Source organism: Cheilinus undulatus, linkage group 21, assembly GCF_018320785.1.
Source record: "Cheilinus undulatus linkage group 21, ASM1832078v1, whole genome shotgun sequence".
Taxonomy (NCBI): Eukaryota; Metazoa; Chordata; class Actinopteri; order Labriformes; family Labridae; genus Cheilinus; species Cheilinus undulatus.
The window spans coordinates 3,669,503-3,689,356 of record NC_054885.1 but is presented as its reverse complement, the minus strand read 5'-3'; the positions used below and the strand labels follow the sequence as shown (position 1 = coordinate 3,689,356).

Here is a 19,854-nt window from a genome sequence, read left to right as displayed (position 1 = left end):
TTTGGCATGAGTTTGTAGTAGTCATGGATGGGTTTAGTTGTAGCATAAGCTAGTAAAAGCAATGGCTGCCACCGGTTTAGTTATAAGAATGGATGTAGCTGTAGAAAAGTGGCACCCCCTCAGGACATAGATGTGGCATAGTGGATGTGGCTCTCCAGATCTTCCTGCCAGCTGAGAGGAGGATCAGGAGAGGAGGGCGAAACTTTCTTCCAAGAGGGGAGGGCCAACTGAACCTTGGGGAGGGGCTAACTCCCAATATGACATCATGAGGGGAAAATCTAAGAACGGCTTGTTTCGGCACACATTTTCTGAAAGGTGGAGAACAAAAGCAGGGAGGGAATGGATTTATCTGATTCTTGGGGGATTGTGCACAGGCCAGGGGCACATATTTTTGTAAGAAAAGCTTGAAAAAGTGTATTTTGAAAATATGTGACCTTAAACTAAAATAACTGCATGACTAATTAAGCAGAATATGACAACTACATGAGAGTGTGACCAAGATACGTATGCAGATTCATTTCTTAGCTTGTAAGACTTTTCCAGTCATGTGGAAGTTTATTCCATTCTTTAACAGCCTTATTAGAGAAAGCTGACTGAGAACAGGCACTAGGTCTACTACCTTGTTTTGTCTTGTTGCTCTGATTGGCCCCTTATGAATGTGACAGAACGTTCGTCCAATCACCTTGAGAATTTCCGCCCTTCTCAGTCACTTTGTATGGGAGGTTTCCCAGATTAAAGTGAAATATATCCATGGCATGAATGCATGAAACAGTCTCTCTGGAGTGTGAGGATAAAAAAGGGACAATAAAGCACATGATTAATCATGATTTAAAAGATTAATGCACTATTTATGGGCCTTATTTTATCCTAATTAAAGCAGTAATGCTTACAGCCTTAAAAATAAATCTTCATGTTCTAACTAAATGTTGCAATAATTACCTGAAGAAATGTTTAAACTTTAAATTAAATTAAAATGTCTGTCAGATTTGATAAAGCATCAATATTAGGTGATAACTAAAGCCTTCAGCCTTAACCTGCAGCTGGTGTTAAAGCGCAACAGTGACACCAGGTGGTGGAAATGTCAACTACAACATAAGTTGATTTAACCATCTAAAATTTTATTTTTGACCCGATTAAATATTTCTACTAACGAAAAGCAAAAGCCACAATACAAGCTTTTAATTCTAAAGCCTAGATGGACATTTTTGTCTGATTTAAACTTACAAAGTTGCCAAAGAAACCCCACAGAAAAACATCTCATTTTGCAAACACCCATAATTCATGACGTTTTTTTCTCTCTCTTTCTCCTCAGGTGGTCTCGTATCATTTCTGCCAGGCTGATAACTGCCACACCTGCCTGGTTCCTGAGTTTGTCTACAACATGGCGGCAATGCTCAGTGACGCTCCTCAGCTGTCGGCCTACCGAGAGCTGCTGCACGCGTCTCCACAGCTACAGAGCACGCTCAGTCTGCGCTCCTGCATCCAGGATCCTAACTCGGCTCTGCAGAGAGGAATCCTGGAACCACTGGACGCTCTCTACAGAGGTAGAAAAGATCAATGTGGATAACAGGATATTCACGTCAAGGACGATAAGCGTTTCTAATCGTGTGTGTTGTTTGTTTCCCAGAGAGGAAGTTGCACGTAGAGGGGACGGGGCTTATCATATTGGTTGACGGGCTGAATGAAGCAGAGTTCCACCGACCAGACTACGGCGACACTCTGACATCTTTCCTGACCAGAAACGTCCAGAAATTTCCGTCATGGTTGAAGATCATCACCACAGTGAGGACCAGCCAGCAGGTAGAGATGCTCAGCTCGTCTCAGGCAGCAATCATGCTCCGGCACGGTGCAAATATCACCATTTGTTTTGACGCTTATGGTTCTGTTTCCTGAAACAGGACATCACTCGACCTTTACCCTTCCACCGAATCTCTCTGGACAGGATGGAGGAAAACAACGCCATCGACAAAGATCTGCAGGTGACAACAGCCGCCTGTTTTTCTCTACCCCTCTGTTTCTCCTTGGATGTGTATTTTACTGAACAAATCTTTTCTTTCTCAGGGATATCTGATGCAACGAATCCACAGCAGTGCAGAGATCCAGAGCAACGTGTCGCTGAGTAACGGCCGCCTCGATAACATGGCGCTGGCCAAACTGATCAGCCACCTGAAGAGTCTGAGTAAAGGGTCGTACCTGTACCTGAAACTGACCCTGGACCTGATCGAGAGAGGATACCTGGTACTGAAGAGCTCCAGCTTCAAGGTGAGGAAGAGGAGGGATGAAGGTAGTGAGGATGGAGAGAGATCACAGCAAAATGCAGATGATGTACCTAATTTGTCATGTGACTAATCACTTTAATGTAAAATTTCAGAAAAGGTGGCACAGTTAATTGCTTAAAATATGTAGAATTTTTGCACTCCTCTGTAAATATATGTTGAGTTGAGATCAATATGCGTGTTTGTCAAACTCAAGGCCCCAAACCGGGATGATGGTATCATGTTTTCATTATAACTGGCCCTCTAGTATGAGGTCTGCAGATTTATTCCAGTATAGAAATGCAAACTTGACCTTGATGATGAAGAATATCGTTCTTAATTCATAAATGAAATAACACCTGACTTTTCATCATTAGATGAAAAGTCTGGCGTGTGGGAAAATTAATTTATTCGTGTTTTGTTTCATATTTTCAATTTTCCATCTCACAATTACAAATTAAACTTCTGATTTTGACTTCTTGTTTCATATTTTGACCTTTTTTTTACTCATGTTGAATTTTATCTCATGTTTGACCTTTTTAAATCCTAACTTCAACTTGCAGACTCACAATTTCAAATTTAATGTCATATTTTGACCTTTAACACTCAGAATCTAAAATTTTAATACATTACTTTGACTTTTAAAGTCATGATTTTGTATTTTATCTCAAATTTAGACCTTTTAACTTCTATTTCTTTAATTTAATCTCATATTTTGACCTTTCACACTCATGATTTTGACTTCTATCTTTATTTTGACCTTAAGACTCATGATTTTAAATTTTTATCACATTATTTTGACTTTGTAAGTCATGATTTTGAATTTTTTCTCATATTTTGACCTTTAAAATCCATGATTTTGACTTTGTATCTCAGATATTTGCCCTTTAAAACCTTTTGAACTATAAATTAGACTATATCTAAGCCTAGAAACATACCATTTAAACTTTTTGAGTGTCTCAAAACCCTTACCATCAGTGCTAAGTTCTTTATTTTTCCATAATTAGTTATTTGTGTAAATGAGGTTGACACTTTATAGTAAAGTGTTGGCCCTCAGGATGGATAATGTATTATCTGTCTGATGATTATGATATGTTTTGTTTGTAGGTGGTTCCTGTGAGTCTGGCGGAGGTCTACCTGCTGCAGCTGAACATCAGATTTCCCACACAGTCGTCTTTCCAGAGAGTTCTGCCGCTGCTCAACATTGCTGTGGCTTCACTGCACCCTCTGACTGATCAACAGGTACTTTTAAGGTTTAATGTGCTAAAATCAGTCATTTTTTGACCTCTTTGTATCAAAAAAATAAATAAACCTACACAGAAAAATTAAACACCACTTTCAATGGTCCTCCCTGACTCCTGCAAAAAATATTTGCAAATCTGGTTTTGGTAACCTCAGAGCAGACGAGCCCCATGACCCCCTGAGATCTCTGGTGACCCCCAAAGGACGTCTGGACCCCAATTTGGCAACTAATTGCGTGTACAATGTGTTTGTCCTGAACGAGGCTCAGCTCTTTACCTAATTATCAGATGCTAACATGCTTATTTATTACACTTGAGATTGTTGATATTAAATCTGCAGGACTTTGTTTGTTTCTCCTATCGTGGAAGCTCTTGTATCGTTTTAAGTTCACTCAGCCTCTCAGAGTTGTTAGCAATCATAAACGGTAAATCTACTCTACCTACTGAGTAGCAGTTGCCCACACATGACTGTAAATGTTCACTATCTGATGTTTTGGTTGACTCCAGCAGGTTGAAACTGGTGTTACAGATCAGAAATGTGACTTTGTGTCTCTACTCCCCCAGCTGTTTGAGGTGGTGAACGCCAGCGCTCTCACCGGAGGATCTCTGCCCTGGGCGGAGTTCGTGCAGCGTCTCGAGCAGCTCTCCTCCTTCCTGCTGCGGCGGAGCGACGGCACCTGGATGATAAACCACGCCTCCTTCAGGGAGTGGCTGATGTGGAGGGAGGACGGGCAGGACGACAGGTTCCTCTGCGACCCCAGGTACGCTGACTCTTTGGAGACACAAAGCTGCATTTACACTTAGTGGTTTGGATCAGTTCAGTTTTTTACAGTATTTACAAAGTACCAAAAATCACCAACTGACCTTTTAACCATGCGCAGAACTCACGACAAAGGCACAGAGCTAATAATTGTGAGACCCAGCAGGTCATATGCAAGAATATTCCCTGTGAGCAAGTTGCCTGAGGATCATGTTTGAATAACCCCTGCAGTGAAGCTGCCTCTACCATGTACAACCCTGATTACACATAGCTTTGATATAAAAGGCAGACACTGCCATCGTAGCATCAGACTTGGACTTTGACTTCATTCACCATCTTGGATATGCTGTAAACATCAGTTTTCCTGCAGAGAGAGCCACTGCTGGGCCATCCTAAAAGTTTAAGGTAGAGAATATGTGAGAGTGCATGTTTTAAAGGGTCTGAAAGTGATCAAGCTGGTCTGTGTGTTTCTGCAGGAGCGGTCACACTCTGCTGGCCTTTTGGCTCTGCAGACAGGAGGGAAAGCTGAACAAACAGCAGACACTGGAGCTCGGACATCATATCCTAAAGGCTCACATCTACAAGGTAAAAAAAAAAAACAGACACATAGTCTTTAAGTTACTTTTATATATCCTACTGACACATGAATGTTTACTTTGTCTCTCCAGGGTCTGAGTAAGAAGCTTGGGGTTTCATCCTCAGTTCTGCAGGGGCTGTGGTTGTCCTACAGCACAGGGAGCCTGAGCGGAGCTCTGTCATCACTGCGTAACCTCTACACCCCAAACATCAAGGTAAGTCACAGCAGGATTAACACCATATATTAGGGGTGGGAAAGTGTGGGCTGGGGCCATTTAACCCCCGGATCAGAGGTATTACCAAATAATAACTTTAAAGGTCACATATTTACCCCTTTAAAACAAGTCTATACTAGTCTCAGAGGTCTCATAAACATGCCTGTGAAGTTTGTTGCTGAAAAAAACTCCAGTATTGGATTTTTGCATGTCTAAAAACCCCTTTGTTTCAGCCCTGCATTGAATGAGCTGTTTCTGTGGCTTTAAATGTTAATGAGCTGTCTGACTCCACCCCTGACCGCGCCCCTCTCAGGAAAAAGATGTGGCTTAATGGATGTGGCTCTCCTGATCCTCCTCTCAACTGGCAGCTGAGAGGCGGATCAGGAGAGGAGGGAGGATCTTTCTTCCAAGAGTGGAGGGCCAACCAAGCCTGGAGGCAGAGCTAACTCCCCACATGACATCATGAGGGGAAAATCTGGGAACAGCTTGTTTTAGCACACATTTTCTTCAAGGTGGAGAAAAGAGAAGGTGAATTAGATTTTTCTGGTATGTGAGGGGATTGTGGACAGGCCAGAGGCACATATGTTAGCTAAAAATGCCCAAAAAATGGTTTTTAGCATAATATGTGACCTTTGAATGTTGTCTGTGTTTACTTTTTTGCAGAAAATTAGACATATGCTTGTTTTGTAAACTCTTTTTTAAATGCATTAGAAAAATACACTCTAAAAGCTTGTCAATATTCTATACATTGCATTGAAAAAGCAGTTTAAGTCGGCTCTAGCTGCTTAAATTAAGGATTTAAAAATGAAAATGTTGTTGGCCAAAATTGCCAATCCCCTGCTTCACTAATATTTGTCTACCATAACTCCTCCCGCTACCTGTACAGGTGAGCCGGCTGCTGATTATGGGCGGGGCTGAAGTTGATTTCCATAGCGATGTCCTTAACAACGCCCCCCTGCTGTGTGTCCATGCCCACCTGGGTCACACTGACGCCGTGGCTCTTCTGCTGGACCACGGAGCTCAGGTAATACTTAATTTACCTGGTATTAATTTTAAGGTGTTGATTGGCTCTTAAGCTTAGTTCTAATGCTCGTGTGTTTTGTGCTTCCAGGTGAATTCTCAGTCACATGATGGTATGACGGCGCTGGGTTTCGCTGCAGCGGCTGGTCACCTCGAAATCGTCACCATGCTGTGTCAGCGTGGAGCAAAGGTACCATCCACCTCTCTGCATTCTGGTTATTGTCTTTCATTTATCAGAGTCATATATTTAATCTGTGCTCTTTGGTGCCCTCTGGTGGCAGAAATAATGCTTACAACAAGCTAGAAAGCAGAGAAATGCCTGAATCATTACAAGTTTACTCATTTTTTCAAACTTTAAGACATCAAAATTGTCTTTAATTTATTGAAAAGCATGGCCTTAGTTTATTGGCAAGTATTTCAGATGATTTATTTAAGTTTAAACTACTTTATCAACCCCCTAGGAGGCTCATTGATGCATACCTGCAAACTGTATTGGAAGCAATAAAAAATGCCGTGCAAAAGAGCTTAAATATAAAAATAATGAGTGAAACAAACTTTAACAGTATTTAACCCGACATGACTTCCCTGTTTGTCCAGGTGGGTCACGTGGACAGCTCAGGCCGATGCGTGTTGGTGCTCGCGGCGCAGCGAGGTCATCTCAATGTGCTGCGCTTCCTGCTGAAGCGTGCAGACTGGAGCTGCACTTCCTGCTGCAGCCAGAGAGGAGTGAGCAGGAGCGAGGCGGTGCAGCAGGCTCTGACTGCAGCCGCCAGCAAAGGACACACAGAGGTCTGAACACAAGATCACTTTTCTTCAATTTTTATACATTATTTTATGGTTTATATGTAATAAACTTTATTTTATTGTATGTATAGATGGTGTCATACCTTCTGGATCTACCCGAGGAAGATGATGAAGAAGAGGAGAGGCCGGAGATCAACACACCAGACAGTCTGTGGGGGGAGACAGGTACAAACGCTGCATCTATTTCTGCTAACGAAGCCATTCTATGGCTATGCCGTGTTTAAATCTATCTTTCTTTGTCTGTTTCAGCTCTGACTGCAGCAGCAGGAAGTGGTCGGCTGTCTCTCTGCAGGTTGTTGTTGGATCAGGAGGCTGATGTGAAGCAGGTCAACAGGAGGGGCGTGGCTCCGCTGTTCAACGCCGTCAGAGGCGGACACTGGCAGGTACGTGCTAGCAACCGTAAACAATAGGTTAACAAAAAGGTTTGATTTGGACGTTTTCTAAACGTCTCCATGCTCGGCCAGGTGGTGGAGCTGTTGTTGAATCAAGGACTGGACGTGAACATGCCCGACCAAAATGGGCGGACAGCTCTGATGACGGCGGCCTCAGAGGGACATTTGACCACTGCCAAGCTGCTCCTGGATCATGGTGAGCTCCCAGGATTTCCAGAATACATCAGTGTTAGATTTTGTTGTTTTTTTTTTTTTTTACATTTTTTGATCTATTTCCTCCTCTTGAGCTGAGAGCACCAGCTCCACAAATACATCATGGTTTCCTTTCTTTTGGTTCGAGTCATAAAAATCCTTATAGGATAGTTTGAGAAAAGTTAGAACGGGAAGGAAGTGTGTGACTACGACTGTTGTATGTGACACTTGATGCACTCAGTTTAAATTCAAGCCAGAAGTACGTCAAATATAGGAGGTCTGTTTTATTTTGGCCCAGCTGGTGCACTGGGCTCCATGTGTTAATCTGAAACACTAATCATCCTTTAACACTCAGTGGTATCCATCTTTGTTTCCAGGAGCGTCCCTCGACCACACGGACAGAGAGGGGTTGACGGCACTGAGCTGGGCGTGTCTGAAAGGAAAGCTCCCATTGGTCAGAGAGCTCGTGGAGAGGGGAGCGGCCACGACTCACGCTGATCGAAGTGTTCGGACACCGCTGGATCTTGCCGCCTTCTGTGGCGATCCAGAAGTGGTGAGTAAAGCAGATGCTGTCATTGGTGCATTCCTGATGTTTTTCAGTGAGTGTGCTTGTCCCTGTCTTTCCTGTCCTGGAGTATATGGCCATATTCCTCTTTTTTTTCAGTATTATTGTCATTTAAACACCAGCAGAGTACTCAGAGGTCCCCTAAACATGTCTGTGAAGTTTGTTTCTAAAAAAAAAAACACTCCAGTATTGGATGTCTGCATGTCTAAAAACCCCTCTGCTTCAGCCCTGCTCAGAACGAGCTGTTTCTGTGTCTGTTGTGTTAAATGTTAATGAGCTGTCTGACTCCACCTCTGACCGCGCCCCTCTCAGGAAGTGGATGTAGCTCTCCTGATCCTCCTCTTAGCTGCCAGCTGAGAGGAGGATCAGGAGAGGAGGAGGGAACTTTCTTCCAAGCCGGGAGGGCCAACTGAACCTTGGGGCGGGGCTAACTCCCCACATGACATCATGAGGAGAAAATCTGAGAACTACTTGTTTCAGCACACATTTTCTTCAAGGTGGAGAGGGGTGGGGGGTTTCTGATTCTTGGGGGGATTGTGGACGGACCAGGGGTTCATATTTTTGTAAGAAACGCCTGGAAAAGAGTAATATTCTTGCTCATGTCTCTCTCAGGTGCAGTACCTGGTGGATCACGGTGCGTCAGTGGAACATGTTGACTGCAGCGGGATGCGTCCTCTGGACCGAGCTGTCGGCTGCAGAAACACTTCGGCTGTCATCGCTCTGCTCAAGAAGGGAGCCAAAATAGGTAAAGAAAAAAACTTTAAAATGAAAATAAGAGATGCAGAGGAAGTAAGAGCGAGAGAAAAGTCATGAGTCAGAGTCAAAGCAGGATGTTATGTTTTTACAGCCAATTTGCCACTGAGGGACAAATCAGGATTTATAGTTAGCCTCAAGGCATATCCTGTATCTTATATATTATCCTGTTTGCAATCTTTATGCTTGGCTTAGCTGAAAAAAATTGGATGGAGGCTCTTTATTTACAGTTCAGACATAAAAGAGCACTCAGTTTCCAACTGCCAGAAAGAAAGTAAACAAACTGTATTTCCCAGGAAGGAGCAGCAGAACAAAAGCAAACAGACTCTGCTTTCTTCATGTTAAATGCAAGACATGAGTCGTAAAAACATGCTGCATTGGGTTATAAATGATTAAAAGGTGATAGAAAACAGATACAATAGTTCCAACAGATAGATATGAGTGCATCGTCTGCATACAACTTTAGTCCAGCTTTAGGACAAGTCATTTAGGTGTGCCTAAACAGAAGAGTACCCTGTAAAGGTACTCCTTCTGGATTCGTTGAAAGGCTTGAGCTCTCAAAATTGATGACTCGATGTTTATGGTTAAAAAGATATGATGTACAAGTTTTAACATTTTATCTGGGAATGTCAAACTCTTACGTAAAGATTGGTTGGAATTTTGACGGAGGTTTTGAGTGAAACAAGCAATTAGGATTGCAAAACTTGGTAACACAAATAAACTGCAAGTCCGTAGCCAACAAAGGCATAGTGCAGGGCCATCAACTACATTTGCACAAGGGCCTGCTTTTTCCTAAACAGACCCTTGGGGGCCAACTCTCAAATAAACTTAAGAGGTATTCTTGTTTGTTTGTTTGTTTAAATGTTATTTTCTTTCAAATGCATGTAATTTCTAGGCTCGAACAGTGAGATCAGTCCCTATATCCCAGCCAGCCACAAGGGGGCGATTGAGATATTTTAGCTGCATATTTCTGCAGCTGTCATGTTGTCTATCACTGGGTTTGATGCTAATATGCTGTGTGGTGGTAAGTGGAAAAATCCAAGCAGCAAAATTGCACTCCAAAAGCACCCGTTTCCACAGAGAACAGCGATTTTATCAAGAAAAAAAACGGGCTGATAGATATTTGTTTAACATGCATTATATTTGCAAATAATGGCTGACAAGTTGATTTTTGAAAAAACAGTACCCAATATTAGTGCTGTCAAATGATTAAAAAATTAATCAAGTTAATCACATCACTTTTCTGTGATTAATCATGATTAATCACAGCATTTCTTTAGTTTTATTAGTTTTTAGATTTTTAAACGTTCCTATTATCAAGTTTTTTTTTCATTACTTTAACTTTATGTACAGCACTTTGAAAGCGCTTTTTACAAAAAATGTATCATTATTATTATTATTATTATTATTATTATTATTATTATTAACCACAACCACACACACCACAACCACAACCTGGCACCCCCATATCTCTTGGACCTCCTCCAACCTTACACACCCACCTGAGTTCTGCGTTCTTTGTCTGCCAACCTCCTGTCAACTCCCCCCGCCCGCCTGTCCTCCATGGGGGCTAGAGCTTTTAGTCGCTCTGCCCCCAACCTCTGGAACTCCCTCCCTCCTGACCTCCGCTCCATTGAGTCCCTCCCCATATTAAAAACCCGGCTCAAAACTCACCTCTTTCGCCTTGCCTACCCCACCTGATCCATGTCTTTAACGTGTCCTTAATGTGTCTTTTTTATATCATGTCTAGTTGTTGTTTTTAGACTCTTATGCAATTTTTATTATTATATTACTGTTTTGCTTGATTGTTGTCTGTAAGGTGACCTTGAGTGTCAGAAAGGCGCCCACAAATACAATGTATTATTATTATTATTATTAACTATAAATTAACGTTTAAAATACTACCATTTACTTGTATTTTGTTTGAGATAAGTTAGTACATGTATGGTGTTTAAATGAAGAAATATTAAAAAAAAAACTAGAGTTTTTGAACTTATTTGTGGTTTGTAAATCAGAGTGTCTTAATTCACTGAGCAGTAATATTATTAATGTTAAAGCCCAGCAGACAAACACATCAGGTAGAAAATAACTTGTGCTGTAAAGGGAATGATCAGGTGTGCTGTTACCCCGGGGCAGCTGAAGTTGCTAACTGATGTCCAGTGGTCTCTCGTCAGTGTAATAAATGTAGCTCAGGCCAGCTGCTCCACTTCAGTTGCCTTTTTAGCTGTCATACAGATCCCGGATTCTTGTGACAGTAGTTCTCGTAGGTGTTCTGTGGCACGGGTCATTCAATGGTCTGCAGTCTCTGGTGACCCATTAGCGATTGCAATAGTTAGCTTAGGTGTTGTCGTTTTGGGGACAAATCCGGGTCTGCTGGACTGTGTAGCTTGATGTTATTGCTTGATCCCGTGTCGTTGTAAGCGTCTCTGCGAACATTAGCAACATTAGCTAGCATGGCTTGATCCTGTGTTATTAGATGCGTTTTGCCCAGAGGTGGCACTTCAGACTTGTTGTGCTTCGGCAGTTCATCTCCGCAGTATGTACACACAACTTTTGTTTCATCCAGACGTTCATTAGGCAGCTTTTTAAATCTAAATTAGCCGTGAAGCAGACATGGGTCTGTCTCCTCACTCATCACTGCTGGCTGCATTTGACCTGCCTTTAACCTTTCACCCCAGAAACGTAAACATCCACGCAGGAGGACTACGGGAGAAAGTTGTGGTCAAACTTAGTCATATGATTAAATTACGTTATTATTCTTTTAACATGTTAAGATTTCCAGATTAATCACGAGGATTAACTATTTATATTGACAGGCCAACCCAAAATACATGAACATATTTTTCCTCTGCAGATGTTTTGAATTTTATAATGTTCTGAGGGCTGGATAGGAAATTTTGGGGGGCCTGATGTGGCCCCTGGGCTGTCAGTTGATGAGCACTGGTATAGTGTACATAAAAAGCAAACTAAAGGAGATACTCAGCTATGCATTTGTAACCAGAAGTGTTCAAAACATGTTTCAATGACAGGCTTTAGAATCTGAAAAACAAAAATGATAAATAGGATAAAATAATTACAGAAGCTTTCTTTGTACAATCTTGTAAAATACGACAGGTAATCCAGTATGGTTTTGTTTGCAGGACCAGCAACCTGGGCCATGGCCACGTCTAAACCCGACATCTTAATGGTCCTTCTCAGCAAACTGATGCAGGAAGGAGACAAACTGTACAAGGTAATGCATAAGCATGGCCAAATTACAAAGCAAAAGTCATGCATTTGTTGTGGGTATGCAAATTTAACATGAGCTTTGTGCCTTTGCAGCAAGGAAAAGTGAGGGAAGCTTCTCACTCCTATCAGTCAGCTCTGCAGAAGTTTCCAGGAGACGAGTCGAATGCGTTGAGACAGCTGAGGGTGTGCGTGCTGCTGAACCTGTCACGCTGCCACCGCAAGATGAATGTAAGTCTACCCTGCTCTCTTCTACAGACGGTAAAGCAGAGTCAAACCTAATCTTTGCTCTGAAAATCACAGATTTTCAAAATTCTTGTTAGATTTCAGCATCAGTTTTATCCTTCATAAACTCATGTATTTGTCTTGACATCCCATCATGCATTTCTTTTATCTTCCTGCAGGATTTCAGCCTTGCAGAGGAGTTTGCCTCCAAGGTTTTAGAGCTGAAACCAAAATCTTATGAAGCTTTTTATGCCAGAGCACGAGCAAAACGCAGTCTCAGGTAACCATAGCAGCATGAGCATGAATCATTGAACCAATTATTTTGAATGAACAATGTATTAATCCAGTGGCTGCATCTTTCCTGCTACCATGTTTACAAGCCTTTTACTTCCCCTTTCAGACTGTTCCATGCTGCTCTGGAGGATCTCATTGAGGCCAGTCGTCTTTGTCCATCAAACCGTGAGATCCAGCGCCTACTGGCCAGGGTCAAAGAAGAGTGTCGCCAGGCTGCACAGCAACAACAAGACTCTCCCCCGCCCCCATCACATCACGTTTATCAACAAAACGTTGCTGCAAGTGAAGGCAGGAGCAGAGATTCAGGCTGTCTGCAGATGCAGGAAAGGGACGGGCTTACAGAAGAAGAAGAGGACGATGATGAAGGGGGTTACAGAGAAGAAGATGCTGCCCCCATCTCCCCTACTCACCTGTATCGTCAGCAAACAAGCTCCATCCACTCCCCGTCTTCCTCTTCTCCTGCTCACCCTGCACCTCCATCCTCCTATCACCATTTCGGCCAGGTTCCTTCTTCAATGCAGCATGAGAGCTCAATGTCAGAGAGTTTGCCTGGAAATGGAGGTTTCCACCACCAGCTGCAGTCCTTCTCTGCCCTCCACTATACTGACCAGAACTCCGGACTGCAGTACCACCAACATCCGTCCAATCAAAGATCCTTCCAGAAGCAGAACCCTGGTCAAGCCCAATGGCTCCAACCAGCCAAAGCCCAGGTGGTCAGAACCAACCAGCCCAGTTCCTCGGCTCATTCCAGCTCAGTTTTGGGAAATTCTGCCTACTCCCAGTTTGGCCACTTGCCTCAAGAGCTTGCAAAGCTGGGGGAAGGAATTTGCCCAAGTAACCCAGATTTCAGAATACCTGGAGCACCATATTCACCAGATGACGTTGATGTTGACTTGGCTCCCCAGATTAGACCCATGCCTCCTTATGCTAGAGATGGAGGAGGGGACATGGCCGGGATAAACCGATTAATCCAAGCCCGCCAGTTTAGCCGCAGCCAATCAAAAGCAGCCTATTACCCCATGGAGGTTACAGAGGTACCAACAAGCCCCCCTGATAACCTTATGTCATCACACGAGTATCAGTACTACCACCAGGGAGGACTGAGACGCCCAGTCAGTGCCCACCCAGTCCCTCCTTCTACAAAGCCTCTTGTCCACTCCCAGAGCACCAGTGTCCGCTTTAACAGTGTCAACCAGGCTGGTGCGCAGCTCGCCAACCATGGCTCAAGCTTTAGGACTTCTGCCTCAGCTCAGCACATGGATATACCCCCAGATCTGGGAGGGTTTACCGGTTATCATGACGACTTCTTTCTGAACTCTGTTCCCCAATCGGAAATGTGCATAGGAGGTGGGACGTACCCTGGAGAGGCAGGACGTTCATCTAGGAACACTCCTTTTATGGGCATCAGCGACAGAACTACAAGAGTCCACCAGCAATATCAAGCTCCGTCCAGCTCTTCTTCATGTCTTAGTCCTTCTCGCTCCTGGGCTGTGTCTTCAGTCGACACCGTGGTCAGCTCTCCAAGCAAAACCCCCTCCAATCAAGGGGGCTTAAGTAAACCCCAGCCATCCTCTATCGCCTACTACAACCGCAGCAACAACAACGCCCACAATGGCGGCTTTCTTTACGACAACCAGCTGGACTACCATGAGGTGCAACCAGGAGGAGGTCAGGTTAAAAGTCAGAACCCTTCCTACGTGGATGTAAAGCTGGCTCGAACGCTGCCGGTGATTCATAGCTGCTCTGACAGACCAAAAGGCCCTACCTCTCCCGTCAAGCCAAAAAGGCCCTTTGTTGAATCCAATGTCTAAGGCCGTTTGATTGTCCTGGTTGGACGGGGAAGAGGGGAATGAAGAAAAAGGGTGCTCTTGCATTTTCACAGACCTGTGGATTTACACCTTACACCTGGCTTGTTGTCCATTCAGCATGAACTGGCAGATGATGCAACATGCAAAAAATGACTGGTGGTACAACTTCTTGTTCTGACGCTGGTTGTTGTCCTGGAAGATAAGATTGGAAGGTAACAGTTCGACCTCTGGTTGCTCATACGTAGTCGTTCGTACAACTGGAGCTTCGTCTGACTGGGTCATCTGAGGGGTATTGTACAGCTAGTTGTTCATGTGATTGAATGTTCTTTTTGAAGACTTATTTCTGGGGCTTTCTGCCATATTTGGAGAGGATGGGACAGTGGATAGAGTAGGAAATCTTGGAGACAGTGGGGAGAGGAGCCACAGAGAGGCTGCCCACTTGGAGGACTAACTTGGAGTTGCAACCTGACTGCTAGGACATAAAGGCCTCATAAGTGGAAGTTCTTTCAACTGGAAGTTCATATGATGGGTGGTTTGTACCAGTTGCTTATAAGAGTGGAAGTTCATACAACTGGAAATTGTTATGATAGGTAGTTTGCATGACCACCTACTTAGCAGTGGAAGTTTGTACATCTGCCAATCATTTGACTGGTATTTCATATGAGTAGAGGTTTGCACAACTCTCAGTTTATTTGTTGGGTAGATTGAATGACAGTGCATTCATATTAATTGAAACTACTGGAAATTTGTATGGTGGGTAGTTGATAGGGGTGTAATGGTTAATAGTGGTCACAGATGAATTCACACCTCGCTCCTGGGGTCTCAACAAGAAGTCCACGTTGCATATTTCTACGTTTTTCGTATTTATTATTTTGAGCTGGCCGTCGTGGAAATTCCAGTTTGTTGCTGTACCAGCCCTGGGATTGACTGGCAAACAGTCCAAGGTGCACCCTGCCTCATGTCCACTGATGACTGGAATCTCCTGATTGGACATTATAAAAAAGATATACAGGGACAAAGCAAAATAAAACCTGTGCACCGGCCATGATGTCCAAATGGTTACTGTTACACCCCTGGTAATTCAAACAACTACTTGTTCATAGGAGTGGAAGATGGTACAACTCAAAGCACGGGTGATGGGTAGTTTGCATGACTAGTCATTTTTGAGTGGTTATTATTCGTACAGCTGGAGGCTTGAACTTTAAATGACAGTTTGCACAACTTGTAGCGTTTAAGACAGTATCTGGCAATACATGATGGTCATATGAAGTTTAAGGGGGAAATAATTGTTCTAAAAGGGTAACAGTACGTCCTGTCTGTTCTGCCTTCAAGGCGTTCATAGCCAAGGCCTGTGCTTTCTTTCTTTTATGCTAATTTAAGACTGGGTGCGTCTCGACTGTGTGACTGTGCTATCACAGCCCTGTCTTTCTTCATAAGTTTTACCTCAGTAAATCTACATACAAGTGACTTGTATAACTAAGCCAAGAAAATTTCAGAACAAAAGTATCCTGTACAAACAGGCTGAGTTTCTCCACAGAAATGGCAAACAAAGCTTTTAATTTGAAAAGCACAAACATGAGGGGTTTATCCTGCTGGTGACATATTCTACCAATCTAGATATGCAGTACTGTGCAGAGCTTTTAGGCATGTTTGCGCCAAAAATTGAGGCTGAAATAAGTTGTGTAAGTTAGTCCACCTGAAGAACCAACGGGCAGGAAGGAGGATCGACACAATCCAAGCTTTGCTCTGGATGTCTTTGCATATCACCAGGGGCATGGGAAAATAATTTGTTAAACCAATACAGTCCACGCCTTTAAGAAGGGGTAAGGGGTGGAAGAGGCAAGTAAGAACGGCATAACCCTACCATTCAAGCAAGTAGTATGGTTGCCACGAGCCCCAGATTGTGCTGCGGATGTCCCAAGGGCCCAAAAACTGCCAGGGGTCTTCGGTGTATTACCATGGGTAAAAAGGCCCAGACAAAAGAGGTGCCATCGAGCTTGACCTCCCCCACAAAAGCCCCAGATTGTGGCACATCAGGCCCTGTGATGAATCCTTACCACCCTACATGCCTTAAACGAAAGTGCATGACTGTATATATCTACTAAAACAAGGTAAATATAGCTCTCTTCTTTTATTTTCCTGTGGCTGAGAGACATGGACCTGCAGCTCAAATCGGCAAGCCTTCTATTCTCTAGATTCTTGGCGCATGAGACTCAGCGCTTGTGCAGGCAGTCTGAAATTCCTCAGTTGTTAACATGCATCCCGAAATAAAACTAAAGCTGTGACACAGCAGTCACACAGGTAACACACACCCATTTGGAAATTTCCGTTATGTGCTCACATGGAAAGTGACCGCAAAGTAAAGAGAGATATTTTCACTTGCCAAATGCTGCCAAAGGTGGGCCTGGGTACACCTTGATGAGTCTGAATAGCATTTAATTTGAAGCATACTTAAGACGGGTGAAAGCACAAGATATGACACATATTGCCTTTTGCAGGCAGCTCCATCCATTAACCAGTAAGGGAGACTGAAAAGAAGCAATGATGAAGGGAAGGGAATGCATACGTGAGACAGCTACTGCCATCATGAAGAAAAACAAAGATGAAGATGTCAAGAAAATGAGAAACATAAAAAAGACGTCAGTCTCTAACATACATCTCTGCATTTCAACACTGAAGTCTCTGAATGTTAGTGAATACGATTTTCATTCCAAGTTTAAAGTGCTTAAATGATACGATGACTGGAACCCTGGATACAGTCTCTGACAGATCAGTCTCTAAGACTTGCTATATGCTGGTCAGTGACCTGGTCCCAAGCCATAGTTTGAGAAACATGGAGGATGCTGTCATTTAAAAAGCACTGACTTGTTGTACATACAAAATATGTGATATTTATCTTTTTAAAGTATATCTGTATCAAACTGTATAAAGCTCATTTCTTTGAAACCGTAGACTCCTTTTTGATTTGTCTGTATATGTGGGACTTTTTCACACAGTACATAAAGATTAAAACTTTTCCTTTAGAGACAAAACTGCAGATTTAAGTTTTGTTTCCGTAACCATCTCTCTTGTAAAAATGCCTTTTATTGTTTGGGGGCTTTCTTTGCCTGTTACTTTTTCTATGAACTCATTTTTTACATTACATAGTCCAGAAATTCCTGATTTATGCAAACTGGAAGGATCGTTGCTGATATACTTTGGCTCTTTAGACTGTTTGCATCGAGGTTTAGCGCTTACATTCACAACAAACTGCCAGTAACTCGATGAAAGTCCTATTTTCTGAGCATCTTTACACAAAACTTTTAGCTAAAACCATAGCTAGAAACTGCCCAGTCAAGCTACAACTTTCTCCATAGTGTTGCTTTTATAGGGCGTTGGTAAAAGTTTGTTGAAGGTTTACGCTCCTCAGCTCGGCTTGCTAGCTTTATTAGCTATAAAAAGCACCATGTATTTTTTTTGCAAGCAAAAATCATATCTGTTGTTATGAAGAGCATATCTGAAATTCCTTATAAAACGTTCTTGTCCAAACAAAAAAAATCGAAAAGAAATGCACTATTAACATCATATGGTGCCTTAGTTAGCTTGGTTAGCTAGTTAGCAACAACGAATAAAATTAGCAGGCAAAGGCAAAAACAGATAGCAGCTTAAGTTTAGAAATGTAATAATGCAATTTAATTGAAAGGATGTAATTATTATTTATTTATAACAAGACAGAAAAAACTTTGTTACTCCATGTCTGCCAACATCAGCCTGCATTAGCTTGTAGTTCGTATAATGTGTTAAATTCTTTTTTAAAAACAGTGAAGAATTTTGCTGTTTTCTACCTGTTTCAAGGGAATTCACAATTCTCTCCCATTTTCAGCACAATAACGGTCACCAAAAGCACAAAAACCCCTTTAGAAAACATTTAAAAATCTGCTGACTCATGGTGCTTACACTAGCTCGATTAGCGAAGCAGCACACCTTTATTTCTCACTATAGTCAGCTGTAGACTAATAAAAATCCCTTTTATGAAAAATACACAAAAATAAGAATATTAGAATGAATTTTTAACCAGGTATGGTGGGTATGTAGCTTTAATTAGATGACGGGTCTAAATAAGCACATTAGCTTTGTTTTTCCAGCACAAAATCCTGATTTTAGACGGCAACAGCACACTAGAAAACCATTTTTCTACACAGGAAATAAGACTGTAAACCATCTCATGCAGCTTATATTAGCTTGATTTTAGCAAAGATGGCATTTTCAACATGCTAACATTAGCTTGATAAGCTGAAATAAGAAGTATTAATGTTGAGGCTAATATGGTTGCAGTCACTAGCATGTTAATAAAGGAGTTTGTCTGTTTTGACTGAATCCAGTCCTAAAATGTAGCCTACTTAAAACTCTGTTTAGTGAAAGTCTTACTTGCATTAGCTAGCTAGCAGCTACTTACAGCCAGCTAGATAAACTCTTCTATTCAAATTTCAAAGAGTACAAGCTAAACAGAAATAGGATAGGGTAGCTTATTTGCTAGCGTCTGTAATTGAGGAGCACAGCTCGTATTAGCTTGATGAGAAAACAGTTTGACCGTGACAGAGACTAACTAAAGAGTTAGCTAAGAGTATTTCCAGTGTTCAGAAAGTGGGACTTTGGTTCTTTTTAATGCATTTTGTGTACATTAATGCCTGTTTCTCTACATATCGTGTATGATTTACCAGCAACTTGTTTTATAGCTGCTGATGCAGATTGAGCCTATGACCTCTTTATAAAAACAGTCTTTGTGCTCTTATTTTCTTACTGCTCAGGATGTCCAGCTGTGAGAAGATGTGGCAGTAGTCAACAGCGCTAGATTTAAAGCCATTTTCACGGTTAAAATGCTGGTTATGGAGGGTAATTCTGGCCAGATTAAATAACAATTACATAATCAAATGATCAAACACAGCTCAAAATAGTTAACATGAAGGTAAACAACATTCTGAAGTGTATCTGTTGCTTCAAATCCATTTTTAGCAATGCCGTGGATTTGTTGTTGTAGAAAGAAAACCCCAGACCTGTAATGGGTCCTGAACCACAGGTTTGAAACCACAGAGAAACCAGCATTTTTCCAGCCTGTTGGAACTGATGTCGAATGTGTGTGTTCCCAGTTAATGGATTTACTGTTTGCTTTTTTTATTGTGTTCATAATAAGTTAATATTTAAACTCAGAATGGTAATGGTGAAAAGAACCGTGATGAATGTTTCAGCTCATGTGAGATAATGGAATGGAGAATAAACCGGAATGAAAGCCTGATTTCTCTGCGTCTCTTTGTGTTTCAACCATTCAGTACAGAAAAGCTTCAATAATAACAGTCAGATGGCTGTGATTATATCACAGGGCAGTTATCCTTTCCTGGAGAGAGGGATAAATGAGGAGTATGCTTATTTCTTCAGGCGCACCAGAAGCTAACCTGTGCGCTTGAGAGAATATTCTGGTGCTTACAAGAAATTGTTCTGTACACCCAAATAAAGTTTCACGTGTCATTGTGACATTTTTTAAGATCCCTGCAG

General features: G+C 42.3%; 1 protein-coding gene across 3 annotated transcripts in view; it reads left to right on the top strand.

Annotated features, from left to right (window-relative positions):
- Positions 1-19,578, top strand: part of tanc2a (tetratricopeptide repeat, ankyrin repeat and coiled-coil containing 2a) — a 64,516-nt gene extending 44,938 nt beyond the window's left edge. For all 3 annotated transcript variants that reach the window (XM_041817550.1, XM_041817549.1, XM_041817551.1), the window contains 20 exons: positions 1,313-1,544; positions 1,628-1,800; positions 1,899-1,979; positions 2,062-2,262; positions 3,363-3,497; positions 4,061-4,257; positions 4,733-4,841; positions 4,925-5,047; positions 5,934-6,071; positions 6,159-6,257; positions 6,665-6,856; positions 6,943-7,036; positions 7,121-7,254; positions 7,336-7,459; positions 7,833-8,008; positions 8,633-8,765; positions 11,914-12,005; positions 12,095-12,229; positions 12,403-12,503; positions 12,624-19,578. In XM_041817550.1, coding sequence (XP_041673484.1) covers positions 1,313-1,544; positions 1,628-1,800; positions 1,899-1,979; positions 2,062-2,262; positions 3,363-3,497; positions 4,061-4,257; positions 4,733-4,841; positions 4,925-5,047; positions 5,934-6,071; positions 6,159-6,257; positions 6,665-6,856; positions 6,943-7,036; positions 7,121-7,254; positions 7,336-7,459; positions 7,833-8,008; positions 8,633-8,765; positions 11,914-12,005; positions 12,095-12,229; positions 12,403-12,503; positions 12,624-14,328 — 4,374 coding nt within the window. In that variant the 3' untranslated portion in view covers positions 14,329-19,578. The remainder of the gene's footprint in view (positions 1-1,312; positions 1,545-1,627; positions 1,801-1,898; positions 1,980-2,061; positions 2,263-3,362; positions 3,498-4,060; positions 4,258-4,732; positions 4,842-4,924; positions 5,048-5,933; positions 6,072-6,158; positions 6,258-6,664; positions 6,857-6,942; positions 7,037-7,120; positions 7,255-7,335; positions 7,460-7,832; positions 8,009-8,632; positions 8,766-11,913; positions 12,006-12,094; positions 12,230-12,402; positions 12,504-12,623) is intronic.
- The last annotated feature ends 276 nt before the right edge of the window (positions 19,579-19,854 follow it).